Source organism: Empidonax traillii, unplaced genomic scaffold (assembly GCF_003031625.1).
Source record: "Empidonax traillii isolate 1590-97213 ecotype Southwest subspecies unplaced genomic scaffold, ASM303162v1 scaffold461:size861717, whole genome shotgun sequence".
NCBI lineage: Eukaryota > Metazoa > Chordata > Aves > Passeriformes > Tyrannidae > Empidonax > Empidonax traillii.
In genome coordinates this window covers 537494-553691 of record NW_020955654.1, presented here as the reverse complement: position 1 = coordinate 553691, position 16198 = coordinate 537494, and the positions used below count along the sequence as shown (strand labels likewise).

The following is a 16198-nucleotide window of genomic DNA, read 5'->3' as shown; positions in this document are numbered from 1 at the left end:
TGGCGTTGGGAGGTGCGCGCTGCGATTGGTCTGGCAGGGAGGCCATAAATAGGCGGCGGGAGTGGCCGGCCCTAGTTTGAGGGGGTCGGTGAGGAGACGACGAGTGAGCGGTTCCCAGGCGGCCACCACTGGGCTGGGGGCGAGAGGGGCCTCCTGGGGGTTAAGCCTTGTCTGTGCTCGGCATTTAGCACTGTGCCCTAGCTTGTCTTCATACCTACACTAAATCCAGTGTCTTCCTCCCTTCCTTGGTGGGGTGTCCCAGCTGTCCCCCCGCATCGTTCTCTCTGTGTTGCAGGCAGGGCCATGGCGGAGGGGCCGCAGCAGCTGCTCGAGGTGTGTGGGCAGAGGCTGTCCCGCTTCCTCCACGATGCCCAGCACAAGCGCCTGGCCTGGCTGCGGGAGGTGGAGGAGCAGGGCGTGAGGATGCTGGAGAGGTAGGGGCTGCTCCCGAGGGGAGCCCTGGGAATGAGCTCCTGGCTGGGTGCGGCTGCACACAGGTGTGGGTTTGGGCCTCATCCCTCCTGGTGAGTGACCCTCGTTCTGGGGAGCGGGGTTGGAGGCAATGGGGGAAGCAACCTGTGCTCTGTCTCTTCTGCTCCACAGCAGCTTCAGGGCAGAGCCCGCGCTCATGCCCAAAACGCCATCGCAGAGGAGACGCCCCAGGAAAAGGCAGTCCTCCTGCCTCAGGGAGGAAAACAAGGACCTAAACAGGAGGAGGTAGGTGGGTCAGCTTCTCCTAGCTCTGCCTCACGGTGCTTGAGTGAGACAGAACAGCACCTGTGTTCCGAGAGGTAGTAAATAAAAGGAACACGTTGGGATCCATCACTATATCCTGGTGAGAGTTTGGGATAAAGTTGCCTGGCTTTCCTTCACTGTTTATAATTCAAGAATAATAAACACTCTACTGTCTGCCTGTTTGGCTTTGGGTTTTGTCTCATTGGGTTTGTCTTTTGGCTTGAGGTTGTTACTGGTGCTCACTCCCTAAACCTCTGTGTTGGTGCCTGGAGAACCTGGGAATGGGATGTGCTCCCAGCACTGTGTCCAAGCTGGCAGTTGGGGGGCTCCAAGGTCTTAGTGAAGAGCTGAAGTGGAAATTCCAAGTGGTTTTCTTAGAACTTACCACACCTAAGGGTTTTAAAGGTGATGTGAAAGGGACAGAGGCTACCTATGAATGGGTGCCAAGGCAAGAGGGTACAGGGCAGGGTGTAATTAATTGCATGGGAATGCAGGGTGGCTGTGACAATAGCTTCCTCGGTGCAGCTGCTCCCATCCCAGGGCCAGTAGCTGGGTGGCCAAGGTGGCCTTCCCTCTGTGGGAGCACCCGCTGCCAGCAGGACAGGCACTGCAGCCACGGTGGGATGGGCCAAGCCTGACCTGCTGGTGCATTATGGCACTAAAATCGTGCTAATGGTGCTGAAAAGCCCCCAGGAGGGAGAGCTGGAGCTCAGAGACTGTCAGAAAGCAGACATGGAGGGTGGGGAGAGCAGCAGGAATAGCAGGGGAGCGTGGGAAGCTGGTGTGTGTGAGGGAGGGCAGGAGAAGCAGCGCTGCAGATCGGGGTGGGGAGAGCTCTTAGCCCTGCTGGGAGTGCTCAGGCTGTAACGGGTGCTCCCCCAGAAAAGGCAAGTCCTGCTTGTGCTTTCCCTCGTTTAAACTTAGTTTGGGAAGATCTGCTGATGTGGCAGAGTGGGTGGGTGGCTGGTGGGAGGTGAGACACGGTGTGTCCCTTTGCAGGCACTGTCCTCTGCCCTGTGCTGCTCCTGGAGGAACTTCACCCCTAAATCAAGAGCTGGGTTTAAAGGCAGCTTTCCCACTTCCATTTCTCCAGACTTTACTCTGGATTACCCAGCCTGGGGCTGTGTGACAGCCCCTGTGTCCACATGAGCTAGCCTAGGCTTTGTATCCACGTGCCTCTCTGCAAGGATAGGATGGGCTGTGAGGGCCCAGGGTGGAGGGGAGAAGCCAGCAGCAGCTTCACTTCAAAACTTATCATCTGTTTCTTTCTCTCTAAAACTTAGTTGGGAGTGGGGAGATTCCTTCATCACTCCCTTTAAAATGGTTTTCCTTTAAGGTTGTCTCGAAGGAGAAGCAGCGTCAAGCCGGTGTCTTCCAGGCTGAGTTCCCAACGGCACCTGAGCCAAGAGCAGTCCCGGAGCTCTGGCTGTGGGGCAGAGGAGGTGCCTGTGCCCAGCTGTGCTCCAGGATCCCAGGCTGGTGTCACACCCCAGCTCCTGGAACTGCATGGGAAGCAGCTGGCAGAAGCCTTTATTCCCTTGGGAAAGCAGGATTGCCAGGACTGTGTCCAGGGTGCTTCTGGAGGTGATGCAGTGCCTCTGGCTGTTTTGGGGGAGCACCTGCCAGAGAGGGACGCAGCAGCCGAGCTGCAGGAGGTCTCTGGAGTCACTGGGATAGCAGCTGAACAGCCAGGAAGGGATGGGGAGCAAGAGCCCAGGACAGCAAGCACCTCCACTCCCAAGGCTGCTCAGAATGGAGACCCTGCCGTGCTCCAAGGAGATGGATCTCCCCAAGACCTCGAGAAACTGCTCTTCCAGGACTCTGACAGCAAAAGAGCAACAGAGAAATCCAGGCTGCGCCGCCGGAGCAAGAGCCGCAGGGTTTCCTTGGCGGAAAAATACTCCCTGTCCAGCAGGAGGGAGAGCATGATCCGCAGATCCATCGGCAGGGCCATGGCGAGGAAGGCAGCGGCACGAGAGTCCTCCTCGGCCTCCAGCAGAGTGAGCTGTGAGTCCCTACTCATCCCTGGTGGATCTGGCTCCCTGGAGTCTCCTTGTCCTGGCCCTTGTGGGTTCCTGGGGTGCAGGTGCTGGGGCTGGAGTTAGGCTACACAGGTTGGGAAGGGGCAAAAAACCCCAATCGTGGAAGGGAGAACGTGGTTCGAGCCTTGTGTGCCTTTGGATCAGGAGAGAGTTCCCTGGGGAGGGGCTTTAATTTATGGCTCCTGCTAGCTCTCTGAAAAATCAATAGGGCTGAAAGTCTGCAGCCCTGAAATGAGCGGAGGAGCTGTAATGCTTTTTGGGAGAGGATGGAGACCCAAATTAGCAGCATCCCCAGAGGAACAGGGCTCAGGAACCCAGGCTGTTCCTGGAAGCACTGAACCCCTTGTATCCTCTGTTCCCACTGCTCCTGGCAGGGTTTGGCTGTTTGGACTTTCCAAAAGCGTTGCTGCTGCAGGCAGATGAGCTGTGATGGAGCACAGAGGCCTCTGGAATTCAGCTTTGTCAGCCTTGAGTCACCGCCGTATCCAGGCACTTGTTATAACACTTGGAGCGAAGGGGTGTGATTTGGGGGTGGAATCAGCCTGAAAGCAGCCCAAACCCCCCAGATCCCTGCACTGGAGCGTGTGGGGAGGTAGGAGCTGCAGCCAATGGCCTGGGAATGCTGGCTGCAGGCACTGGAGCTGCTGCCTCAGTGCTGCGCCTTCCCAGCCCACTCCAGTTTGTCAGTGGCACTCGAGGGAGGTGTGGTGCCGGTGTGGAAAGCTGAGCAATCCGTGTTCCTGGGAGGAAGCCTGCACTCTTCTACACACACCCTGGGGGCCACTGAGAGCCTGGGAATAAAATCCCCAACCCCACTTATACTTTTCTCTCCAGGTCAGAGCTCCTTGGAGGTTTTTGTTGAAGAAGACATGACTAGCAGCACAAGGTGAGGCTGCCATGTGAAGCAGGTGGGAAGGGACCCCAGAATTCCCTGCAAGGACACTCTTTGGGTGGCCTTTGTCACAGATTTCTGTGAGGCACTGCTCAGGTGCTGCTGTCTTCTGGGGCTGGCTGATATTTTAGGCTGTGCTGTTCAGGCACAGTGAGGTTAAACCCTGCACTGGGGTGGGCATCCCAGGGTTTGCTGGCACTGTTTGCCCAGGGATTCCTGGAATTCTTGGCTGCCACCAGCCCCTGATGCTGACACTCAATCAGCTCTGCTCTAGCTGGAGAGAGCACAGGTAAAGGCTCAGCCTAAGGCTGGCAGAGCTTCCTCTTTACCTGCTACCCAGGGCTAAAGCTGGTTATGCTCAGTAGCACAGTGGGATGGTCCCTCAGAGGAATTTACATCCCCACCTCTGTGTGTCTGGGCTGGGATAGCCTCTGAATGTGCTTAGGTTTACCTGCTGTTTCCCTTGGGGTCCCACACACACCTGTAACTCGCCTTCAGGGAGCTGAAATAATGAAAATAGCTCTTCCTTTCCAGGCCTGAGCTGGAGGTGAACCCCCCCCGGGAAAAGGTGAGTTGGAAGGAACAACCTACAGACTGTCTGGATACCTTCTTGCACAGTCAGCACCTTTCCTGAGGTTGTCACTGGAGGCAGGGATGTGGCTGGTGTCCCTGAAATGAGCCAGCAGCACAGTCCTTGCTGGGAGGGAAACAGATCCTCTTGGAGCAGTTGGCTTTTCCAGGGCAGGGGGCCCATGGTAGCCTTGTTCCTTGGAGCAGCTGTGCTAAGGGAACGTTTGTCTGCTTTCCCTGCAGGCTCCCAAGGATGTCCTCACTCCAAGCAACAGTCCTCGAACCGCCAGCCCTCCAGCACAGCCCCTGCCCCATCCCCAGCAGCAGACAGGGAATGCTGCAGGTAACTCTGAGCTGCTCTGACTGGGATCAGCAGGTCCCTGGGAAACCTGGGATTTGTGTCAAAACCTCTGACCAGTCAGGGAAGCTTTCCAGGTAAACTTCTGATCTCCTGAAGAGGCAAGGCATTAGTTAGGTGGGCAAGGGCATGGAAATGTGCCTAGGCCTTGAGACAAACACTGTCCTGTCCAGCTTCAGCCTCTGTGACAAGTGAGTGAGGACACCTATGAAGGAGCTCCCAGAGCTAGAATTTTCTGCAGAGTGCCATGGCCCTTCCCCCTGGGTTTGTGTTGTATGAGGATTTACACGTCCCATTTATTTTCTGCACCTCTGAACAAGGGGAGGGAAATCTGGGCTATTTTTTGTTCCCTGTAGGAGCTGCAGGATCTAACAAGAGTCCCTGAATGCCTTTGGGTGGGGTAGTGCAGTTGTGTCCCACAGGGTACCTGCACAACATGATGTTCCAGGTGGCTATCCAGGCTCTGGTTTCTCCATTCAGTTATGATCCACGGGGATCTGGGCACAGAGGGCTGGAGATGAGAGCAGGATGCCTCACACATGGCACTGACCCCAGGTTTTTCCATAGGAAGCCATGTAAATCCCAACAGTGAACCCCAGAAGAACCAGGAGCGACCCCACTGTGCCAAGTCCCAGGAGAATCCCTCCCGCAGCTGGTAGGAGGCATTGCAAGAAGCAGGGATGAGCCAGAGGTCTGCAAGGACTCAGACCTAGCCTCTGAAGTCATTTGTGTCACAAAGCTTTGGGAGTTCGTTTCCTTGCCTTCTCTCCCACACTTCCAGCATAGCTCTGACATCCCCTTTGGCCAGACCCTATCTCCTGGAAGTTCCTCGTGACCTTTGGAGCCTTGTTTGGCTCTGGGCCCAGGTCTGGCATGGGGAGCAGCACCTGAGGTCCTGCACAAACAAGCAGAGGTGACACACATAGCACAGTCAGCCCAGAGCTGGGAGGTGGCTCTGAGGATTCCTGAGGGGGTGATCCAGGAGCAGGTGACTGACCTGGTTATTTTGGAATGTGTGAGGGTCTGGAATATGTGACCTGTCTCCTCCCTGTACGTTGCTGGGGTCTCAGGTGAGGCTTTAGGGGGAAGTGTGGAACAGCCAAGAAATGCTTCCAGGGAGCGTGACAGTCACCTCATGTCCCTCTTGCTGATGCTACCAGGGCAAGAGGCTACAAGCAGGCCCTGGGTGTCCTGTGGCATGGGCAGCAGCCGGGGGGCCGGGCCCTCTCCCCTTTGGATGACAAGCACAAGACCTCAGCAAACCAGGCTCCATCATCACCCTCTCCAGCTAGCAAGGTGAGAAAGGTGAGCGGTGCCACGGCCCTGTGCCCTCTGTCCTAGGCAGGCTCTGAGCTCTCTCCCCGTAGGTCGTGAAGCCTCTGAAGAACTTCCTTCAGGCTGTGCAGAGGAACCAGCTGCTGCCAAGCCCAGGACCCATGGGACGAGGGGGTGGCATCAAGGACTTCATCAAGCGCAACACTCCCACCCGGCCCAACCTGAAGGTGAGTTGTGTCTCACCCTTTGGGGGACTGGTGCGGGGCAGTGGCAGGAGGGACTGCCCACTTAGAAAAGCATAAACCTGCTCCTGGCTGAGCAAAAGTGCAGATCCTGGGAGAAACCTGGCCTCAGGGTTCTCCATCAGACTCCCTAAGGAAGGAGGGGGTTTTTAGTCCCAGTTGCCAAACCTTTCTCCTGTGCAGAGGAACCCCAGCTGCTCTGCCTGTGGTCAGCAGAAACACCACATATTATCCTGGAATTGCTGATCCGTACGAAAGTGCAAAGCTTTTCTTTGCAGAGGGAATTGTCTGGCAGTTTTGGCCACTGCAGGGTCAGGCTCTATCATGTACTTGATGTGAGCTGCAGCTGAGAATGGGGTGCAGGTGCTGCTTGAGGGGGCTGGAGTGTGTTACTTCCAAACCTTTAAATGTGTTTATGTGCCTTCTCCACAGGGTGACTTCGTTGTAAGTGATGACACCTGGGGCTGATGATCCTGCCGGGCCTCCGGGCACTGACTGCACCCTCCCCTCTCACCTGGTGTCCATCAGCCCTCTGGCCACACTGGGAATTGGCCACATCTGGGGAGGGGTGGGGGCGGGGCAGGATCTCTGGGGGCTCTGGGCACTGCTGGGTCAGGGAATTCTCTGCAGCCAAAGGACTGAGGATTTTCCCTCCTGTATTTCTTGCCCCTCTGCTCTCACCGGATAATCCCTGTTGCCAAACCTATGTTGCCTTCCCTGCTCCACATCCCAGCATGTGTGTACCAGGGATAAACAGCCCCCCTGCAGCACCTGGTACAGTGCAGACCCTTCTCCCTCCAGGAGAAGGAGCGGCAGAGACTGGAGAACCTCCGGAAGAAACAGGAGGCTGAGGAACAGAGGAAAAAGAAAGTGGAGGAGGAGAAGAGACGGCGGCAGGCAGAAATGAAGCAGTGAGTTGGGTGCCTTTCTCCCTGGTACGCGCAGACTTGCCTTATGCCTGCCCCTTGGAAGGAGCATCCTGGGAGCTGTGCTGCCTGGGCACACTGAGCCCTGCTGCTCCTGACTCCTGGAGGTGCAAGGCACCTGCTTGTGTCCCACCTTCACACAGAATGGAGCTGGGGCCAAGCTTTGCCAAAGCAAGTTCAGCAGAGCAGCTGTTCCCCCAGTTACCCAGTGACTGCCCCCCTCACCCTGTGATGTGATGGAGCAGGCAGAGCTAACAGCCCCCCCTCGCCCTTGCACTGCCCAGGAAGCGGGAAGAGCGCCTGAGGAAGGCCCTGCAGGCTCGGGAGAGGGTGGAACAGATGGAGGAAGAGAAGAAAAAGCGGATGGAGCAGAAGATCCTGCAGAGTGATGAAAAGGTGGGAAGGCTGAGCAGGGTTTGGGCCTCCTGGTGGGACAAGGAGGTGTGAGCAGGGCAGCTGCTGAGGGTGACAGATCAGTGGTGGGTAAGTGCATCAGAGCTGCCAGAATTCTGTCTGACAAGGGGAGGCTTTTGTTCTCCAGCCCTCTGCACATTCCTGTTGTGATAGGCTACGTTCACGGTGCTCTGGACTTAGGGAATGTGGCAGCTCCTGCTTGCCCTGGGCACAGCCCTGCAGGTGACTGCCTCACCTGGTCCCCACGCTCAGAATGTGAGGGATAGTTAGGCCAGAGGGTGTGCCTGTGACAGGGTGTCTGTGACTCAGCTGGGGGTAAAATTGGGTTAGGTTTGGGATTCAGAACCTTGCCTGGCCCTTTTTTGGGGGGCAGACAGGTGAGGAGCCAGCTGAACTGGTGGCCAGCTGCTGCCATGTACAGTGCTGCTGATGGGCAGGGCTGAGGGAGCTGTGCCTGATGGCCCAGAGCCCAGGCAGCCTCTGGGAGAGGCTTGACTGCTCATCTTGGGGTGGACTGAACTGACCTTTGAAAAGGGTCAGCCCTGGAAAACAAGGGGTAATGCTCCTTTCAGCCTTTCCCAAACCCTGAGTGGCCAAAAGCACACCCAGCCCTGGCTGGTCCCGCTGCTGGGTCCTCAGGCTCCTTACAGGACCTGGAACATCCCAGGCTCCAGACCTTCCCTCCAAGGCTGTGAGGGGAGCCCAGGGGGTGGTGGGCACTTTCCCAGGTGTACATCTCCCAGGTGCGAGAGGAGAAGGTGTCGGAGGAGCGGAGCAAGAGGAAAACACTGAAGAAACACGGGGACGTGGATGCACGGAAGCAGAAAGCTCTGAGGGGGGTAAGAGCAGCTCAGCCCCCTCCTGCATGTGGAAAAGGACAGGCACAGCAGGGACTCCCCATGCTGTTGTGGATGGAGGGACAGGCACAGGTCACTGTCCTCTTGCTGCAAAGATTTTGGGGTCTGGGCTGCCGGATCTCTGTCCAGGCAGCTGAGGATGGGTTGGGACACAGGGGCAAGATGTCCCACCTGGTGGACAGGCACAGGAGGAAAGGTGAGCTCTGACCTGCACAGGTTGTCTCAGAGCATTTGCTTCCTCCCACCTTCCCCACCTGAGCTGGAGGTGCTTACAGGGCCTCTCTCTTCTTCAGGAAGAAAATGAGCAACAAGAACCACTGCAGAAAAAGAGAGAGGATGAAGTGAAGGAAAAAGGGAGGAAAGTCTTGGAACTGAAGAATCTGCTAGAGCAGCAACAGGTGGAAAAAGCGAAGGAGAGGTGCGAGCAGGGAACTGGCCACGGGCACAGGGGAGCAGTGAATATAAATGTGGTGTTGGAACTGGGCTCTGAGGCTGCCTGGAGATCGGTGTGCTGGGGCAGGAAGCTGTAAGAAGGTGGGGAGCAGATGGCCATGCTTCCATCTCTGAATTCTCCATTTCCCCAGGGATCCCAAGCTGCGAGGGAAGGAGAAGTCTCCCCAAGCACAGCTGGAGCCAGCAGCGTTGGCTGACAGGACCACCAAGGTGGGGTTGGAGTGCTCTGGGAACAGCCTCTCTGCAGCACACAGGCTGGGTTTAGGATCAGATGTTTTCCAAGTGCTGCGTTTCTGGGATGTCATTTAGATGATCAAATAACAATCAAAATAAGGACTGCTCTCCTAAAGAGTCTTAGTTGCTGCTAAGTTGTCAGGGGTTTCCTGGCTGGCAGGTGAGCCCTCAGCCATGTCACGAGATGGTGACAGCCATGAAATGGCACTTGGGCAAACACCTCAAAGGGCATTCACTGATCCTGAAATAAATATGGATACTGGATATTTGGTTCTGTTTTCCTGCCACATTCCCTCACCGTGCCTGGAGGATGTGACCCCCCACACCAAACCTTGGGTGCCACAGGGTTCGGTGTCACCTCATTTGCACTCGCACAAAGAATGTTGGGGCTTAAAATCAGGGCTGTTTGTCTCGAAATATCACAGTAACATCTTGCTTTCACTTTCTACTCTTAAAGTAACTCCTTCATTAGTGGAAAAATCAATGCCCCAAGTGGTCTCTGCTCTGCAGGATCAATTCTCCCTCCTGTGTCTGCTCCTGCTGCTCTCCCTCACTTGGTCTCTGGCATTTGGACTCCCCTGTGCTGTACAAATTTAATATAAGCTCTGAATCCAGCAGCAGGGCCAGAGTGTGAGCCTGGCAAAGCTCCAGCCAGGAGAAAGTGGATCTAACTCCATGTGTTGAGCAGTATGGGAGATGAAACTCTGGGAAAAGGGGTTTGGGTTGGAAAGGAACTTGAACGGTGAAGGTTTTTCCTCTTTGCTAGGGGAAAGACAACCCCAAAGGGTTGCCCCTGGGGCCTGGGCAGGAGAAGAGAGATGAGCAACCAGAATCCATTTTCCCAGCTCTTAACACCTGGCTCCAAGTGATGAAGGTGAGTGTGGGCTCCGGGGAGCTGGGCTGGACCTGAGCAGAGATGGGAGTCTTGGCTTTTGGAGTTATTTCTGCAGGAAAAGACACAGAGGGACTGAGGGTTGGGTCCTGCCAGAGCTGAGAGAACACGGCTCTTCTCCAGAAGCAGCCAAAAGCTCTGCCTGGGTGAGGGATGACTTTTTAATTCCCGTGTCTTACAGGAGGCAGACGGTCAGCAGCAGCTGGGAGAGGAGAAGAAGCCCAAACCACCCGCAGCTGCGAGTGCTGCCCCTGGCACGTGGCTGAGCAAAGCCGTGAAGGTGAGTCCTGGCGCCGGCAGAGCCCGCGGATGGCCCCCGCCAGCTGGGGCTCATCAGCCCCCGGCGCCACCGCAGAGCTCGGCACGGGGAACCCGAAGGAAAAACAAGTGGTTTGTGAGGGGGGGGGGGAGGGGAAGGTGTGGCGGAAAGATGCTGGAAGCGACCACAGGATGGCAGCAGGTCCTGAGGCGATTTCCCACCGAGAGCGACATCCCCGGGCAGCCTGGCTGTGCCAGCTGGAGCTGCGGAACCTTCTGCCGGGAGAGAGGCGGGAGAGGCTGCCGGAGTTGGGCTCGAGCGCTGCCTCGGCCGGGAATCTGCCTTGGAGCTGCGGGCTCCATCCTGGCTCGTGTCAGAGCTCCAGGGAGGGAAAGCCGAACAGAACATGGGGAGAGGTTTGAGGAGTGTGGGAACACTGAGTGCTGAGACACACACACAGGGTACTCTTCCCAGGTTTTTCCACAGAAAACAGGAGGGGATGAGGGGTTATGAGGTGTCAAGGCAGGGAGCCCGGTGTTGGTACAGGATTTGAGCACTTTGGGGTTCTGAGGGCTGTCCCCTCTGGGTCTGGTGTCCATCCTGTCCAACCAGGCTGGCTGTCCTGCCCCAGGGAAGTGCTGCTTCCTCTGCTCATCCCTGCTCTCTCTCCACAGTTCCAGAAGTCCCTCTCCACGTCCTGCCTCATGGCCCCGAAGGGCGTGCAGGGACCTGGATCCCCCCCAGCTGATGAGAACGACTACGGGCTGGATCTGAACAGCGACGACTCCACGGACGACGAGAACGACCCTCGGAAGCCCATCCCTGCCTGGGCTGATGGTAGGTGCCAGCTCTGGGCTCCTTTTCCTTCCCAGCCTCACTTGGAGCCATCCCAAGGCACAGTCCAGGAGTTTATGTGCAGCTCCAGCAGCGCTGGCTCCGTGTGCTGAGGGATCAGCGCCACTTCCTGCGAGGGCTGAGGCGAAACCGGAGTTCCCCCCACCTGCCTCTGGTCCCTGGGTGGGGGGAAGGAAGGGGGACACAGCCCCCATTCCCCAAGGAAAGAGCAATGCCCGGCCCGTGGGGTGAAGCAGGGCACGTCCACATGTGTGATGTGTCATTCCCCCAGGGGCACAGCTACACCAGGCCATCCTGCACCAGTACTACCACCCTGTGGACGTGGATGCGCTTTTTGGGGCCATCCCCAGCCCCCAGCTGGAGCACATCTTCTACAAGAGCAAGCCCCGCTACTTCAAGCGCACCAGCTCGGCCGTGTGGCACTCACCGCCCGGTCCCAGCCCCTCCTACATCCCCCAGAACTGAGCCGAGAAGACAGGAAAGGGTGTTTTAGGGCACCCATGTGTGTTTTACTTATCCTGTATTTACAGATTTAACCTTTATTTTTTAAATTTTATTTTTTTTTAGTTACAAAAATAAAATATTTCATTAAATCCAGCATTCTCTGTGTCTATTTTCTTCTGCTTGGTAGCTGATTCCAGACTGATAACTGTGTGGGCCACTCACTTCAGAGGTGACTCGGTGACCCCTGAGGGCCCCTTCCAACTCAGAATCTTCCCTGATTCTGACTTAACTGTGGTTTCTGCAAGGCAAAATGCAGAGAAATGTTATGCCCTGCTTCCTATTCCCTCAGGATCTTCCCTCACACAAGAAAGCTTGGAAATTGCTGTAGGGAAGACTAGATTCTTTTAGTCACCCTGAGGGGACAGTGTTTTCACAACCTTATTTCTACATGTTTACTATATTTATGTACATCTCTATGTTTGTATATAGACAAACATCTCTTAGATGTCTATACATATGTATAATCTCTATATTTACCATCCCTATTTATTATGTGCGAAGTCCTCTTCCTTCAAGAATTGTTGTGCCCACTTAGTACCTGGAGCCAGAACCTTTTTTCCTGCTGTTGGAAAAACTCTCCTTGGACAAGTGAAGCAGTGGCTAATGCCTCCTCACCCTTGTCTTCTAATGGAAAAAGGAAGCCTAGGCTTCTTCTTTTTTTGAGTCCTTTTTTCCCTAGGAGACTTCAGTGTATGGCCAGGCTTGAGCAGGAGGTGGGTTTTTTGGGAATGGGGGCTTGGGAAGGGTAAGGGGGATGTGATTGTTCCCCGGGGGGCCCCTGCCTAGGACCAACAGCTTTGACTTCTCTTCCACAGCAGAGCTACGACCATCCCTCTCCTTCCCTCCTCCTCTCACAAGACTGAACACACAGGGATTGACTGGAGCGGTGATGAACTGCAAGAGATAAGGCCCTGGCTGTAAGGCAGATTTATGGAGCCAGAATCCTTGGAGCCACCCCGGCTCCTGGGGACCTGCAGGAGCACCTGCCTCTGCAAAAATGGGCTGGTAGGGCTTGGAGCGCTCACCCCAACAGCCAGTGCATGCCCAAGGGGGCTTTTGTCCCAGGAGTGCTGTTTGGCTGGGGCTAGGATAGCGCAAGGGCTCTGTGGGCGAGGTGGGGAGGGCAGCCAAGATCCTTCCCGCCCCGGAGGTGAACACCCCTGGCTCCCTCAGGGATGCTGCTCTGCTCTGCGGCGTTCATGTGGCTGTGTCCGCAGGGGGTTTGGCGAGGCGGGACGGGAACCTTTGCTGCAGCCCAGCCCCAGTCGGGACAACTTCCTGGTTAATTTGCTGCCAACAGAGCCTGGAACACCGGGGGAGTGGAAAAAACCTCGGCGCCAACAGCTGCTGGGAGGGAGCTGCTGTCAGCTCCGGCCTGAGCGCTAATGAGGTGTCTGCGCTGCAGCTGGTTCCGGGGACTGCGCGCAGCTCCCGCAGCTCCTGCAGCCCCTTGGGAATGCGAGCCTCGAGCTCCTGGAGCTCCCAAGAGCTCCCCGGGAGCCTGAGCCTGGAGCAGTGCCGGTTAATGCCACCCCAGGGGGGGCGGCTGTGCCGTCTGTCTGCCAGCACCGTGCCAGGGAGGATCCATCCCGTGGGATGTGGGGAGCAAAAGGTTCCCAAGCACCGAGATCAGGGCTGCTGGTGCCAGCTGGGAAAAGGAGCAGCTCCGTGAAATCAGCAGGAGATAATTAAGCAGGGATCCCCCAGGCTTGGGCTGGCTGGATGTGGATGTGCCTCCTTCTCAGAAATGCCAGAGCCGTGGTGTTGCCATATTCCCAGAGCAAACTGTGGGCATTCCTGCGATCCCACAGGGCCATTCGCCAGTGGGAGGGGGCGGGTGGCTGAACCCGCTGCACTCCCCCAAACAGCTGAAACAGTGTTTCAGCTCACATGGAGCAAAACAATCTATGTCAACCTGAGGCATTTTCCGGGACTCTGAGCACAGCAGGGAGACACGAGAGTGCTGGTGCTTCCCTTGGATCCCAGCCCTCTCTTTGGATCCCAGCTCCCTGTGGATCCCAGCTGCCTCGTTTCTCCCCTCTGCTGACACGTCATCTGTTTCTGTTTTCAGCACCCGGGAACCCCTGATTCACCCCATCCCACGGGGATGATTCCCAGGGCCGGGAGAGTGCGGGAGGGCTGGAGACCGGGGCGGGGAGGGGGCAGGATGCCACCCTTCTTGCTGCTCCTCCCCTGCCGGGTGTCTGGGCCGTGCGGGTGTGGGTCCCCCGGCCTGGGCAGGGGCTCCCTGGGGTGGGGCCATCTCCGCCCGCCGCCGTCTCCCTGGCTCGGCGGCTCCGCATCCCGCTCTCCTGTTGCTCAGAGATGTGGAGGCAGTTGCTAAGAGACACCGACACGTCAGTATCTGGCCCTAAGGAAAAAAAGAGAAAAAAAAAAAAAAAGAGACAGGGAAAGAGAGAGACAAGGGAGGACGAGGAGGAGGAGGGGAGGAAAGAGGTGGGGAAAGACCTGCTCCCATCGCCAGGCTCGCAGCAGCCTTGGCCACCGCTGCCGGAGCCCTGCTCCCGACTTTGCGGCCTCTGGGGTGTGCGTGGCCGCTGGGGACCCCCCCATCACTCCCTGGAGCCCCCAACATCACCATCCAGGACCCTCACATCACCGCAGGGAGCCAGGCCCTGCTACCCCCTGGCCAGTGAGTACCCCGGGGGGCCCCAGCCCTGCCGGAGGGGTTGGGAGGCTGTCGGGATGGGGATGGCCGGGGTAAGGCGGGGTGGTGGGAGAGGATGGAGCTGAGTGTGGGCGAGGGAGGATGGAGCAGATGTGGTCAGGTGGTGGAGGGTGAGATCAGGCCTGGGGGGACCCCGGGTGGGTCCTGGGCATGGAGGTCTCTTCCGAGGGGGGAGGTGGGGAGGATGCTCCCAGCACTAGGCTGAGCTGGCAGTGGCGTGGGGCTGACAGGAGGTTGGCGGGAGGCTGTGGAGCAGCACCTCCACTCTGCCCACCCCCAGCCACGATGGGCTGGCCAAGGTCAGAGGGGCTGGAGGGCTCTGTTCTGGCAGAAATCCCCAAGGGGGCATTGGAGGAGCAAGGGGACCGTGGCACGAGAGGCATGGGGAGGGCGTGGGTGCCCCACGGGTCACTCCATCTGCACCAGCTGCGGCCTTCCCAGCAGGGGCATGTGGCCGGCACGGCTTCCTTCCGCTCCTCTTCCTCGCAGGCAACTGGTGACGGCCCCGCCGGTGCCCCTGGCGAGGTTCGCGTGCCCAACGGATGCCACCAGGATGGCGGGAGCATTGCTGTGACCGCTGCCAACCGGGCCCCGCGACCGGCCACCAGCAGAGCCGTCGGCGTGAGCGGGCGGGCAGGATGGCCTCCGGCGCCCCGTGAGCGCTGGGGCCACGAGGCCATGCTGCTGGGCCCCTGGCTGGTGGCGGCGGCGGTGGTGGCGGCGGCTGGCGCGGGCTGCCCGGTGCTGTGCAGCTGCCGCGGGCAGGCGGTGGACTGCAGTGGGCAGCGGCTCTTCTCCGTGCCCCCCGAGCTGCCGCTGGACACTGGGAACCTGAGCCTGGCGCACAACCACATCACCAGCATCCCGCCGGGGTACCTGGGCTGCTACGGGCAGCTGCGCGCCCTCGACCTGCGCAACAACTCGCTGGCGGCGCTGCCGGTCGGGCTGTTCCGCGGTGCCCGGCGCCTGGCGCACCTGGACCTCAGCTACAACAACTTCAGCCTGGTGCCCGCCGACATGTTCCGCGAGGCCAGTGGACTCCTGCGCCTCGACCTCAGCCACAACCCGGGGCTGCGCCGCGTCCACCCCCAGGCCTTCCGCGGGCTGGCCCAGCTGCGCGAGCTTGACCTGAGCTACGGTGGGCTGGCAGCCATCAGCCTTGATGCCCTCGAGGGGCTGCCCGGGCTGGTGGGGCTGCGCCTGGGGGGCAACCCCTGGCTCTGCGGCTGCTCCATGGAACCCCTCCTCAAGTGGCTGCGGGGCCGCATCCAGCGCTGCGCCTCGGGTAGGTGCTGCTGGACCCTCCGCCCCCTGTCCCCGTCCCGGGGGCTGGCAACCAGTCTAAAGCCGTGCCCCCCATCCCGCAGATTCGCAGCAGGCCGAGTGCTGGGCCCCCCCTGAGGTGGCGGGGGCCCCCCTGCTCTCGCTGACGGAGGAGAGTTTCCAGGCCTGCCACCTCACGCTGACGCTGGACGACTATCTCTTCATCGCCTTCGTCGGCTTCGTCGTCTCCATCGCCTCGGTGGCCACCAACTTCCTGCTGGGCATCACGGCCAACTGCTGCCACCGCTGGAGCAAGGCCAGCGAGGATGAGGATGTCTAGGTACCACTGCCGCCTCCGCCACCGATGGACCCCCGCCCTGGCCACCCCCCGACCCGGCCACCCCCGCAGGGACACCGGACTGTGCCTTGTCCTCGTCCCCTCCTGCCACCCCCTGCGCCAGGGTGGCCCTTGAGACACCGGGGACACCAGGGGACAGACCTGCTTCCTTTTGCCCTAAAATGGGGAGGTTTTACCCCCCCGCCCCATCACCGTGAGCTTGGACCCCCTCCTGTTCCCACTGCCCAGGACTGATGGAGACAGTGGCTTGGGGGTCCCAAGGAAGCAACTCCCCAGCTCTGCCTGGGAGAGACCAGAACACCCCAGAAGCTGTGTGTGCCTGGGGAGGCTGAGGAAGTCCCTGCTTGCAGCCCCAAAGCAGCACTGCCGGAGTCCCCCAG

General features: G+C 58.6%; 2 protein-coding genes across 2 annotated transcripts; both read left to right on the top strand.

Moving 5' to 3' along the window:
* Positions 1-197: 197 nt before the first annotated feature.
* Positions 198-11535, top strand: LOC114063274 (inner centromere protein-like). The gene is made up of 19 exons (XM_027895455.1): positions 198-434; positions 604-717; positions 2072-2742; positions 3612-3663; positions 4204-4237; positions 4483-4582; positions 5165-5252; positions 5758-5893; positions 5965-6099; positions 6547-6558; positions 6916-7025; positions 7325-7436; positions 8198-8293; positions 8605-8729; positions 8896-8974; positions 9765-9872; positions 10072-10170; positions 10830-10986; positions 11276-11535. Exons 1-19 carry the CDS (start codon positions 304-306, stop codon positions 11467-11469), a joined length of 2553 nt encoding a protein of 850 aa, XP_027751256.1. The 5' UTR covers positions 198-303; the 3' UTR covers positions 11470-11535.
* Positions 11536-14684: 3149 nt separating this feature from the next.
* Positions 14685-16190, top strand: LRRC55 (leucine rich repeat containing 55). The gene is made up of 2 exons (XM_027895493.1): positions 14685-15482; positions 15565-16190. The coding sequence occupies exons 1-2, from the start codon at positions 14876-14878 to the stop codon at positions 15798-15800; spliced, it is 843 nt and encodes a 280-aa protein (XP_027751294.1). The 5' UTR covers positions 14685-14875; the 3' UTR covers positions 15801-16190.
* The last annotated feature ends 8 nt before the right edge of the window (positions 16191-16198 follow it).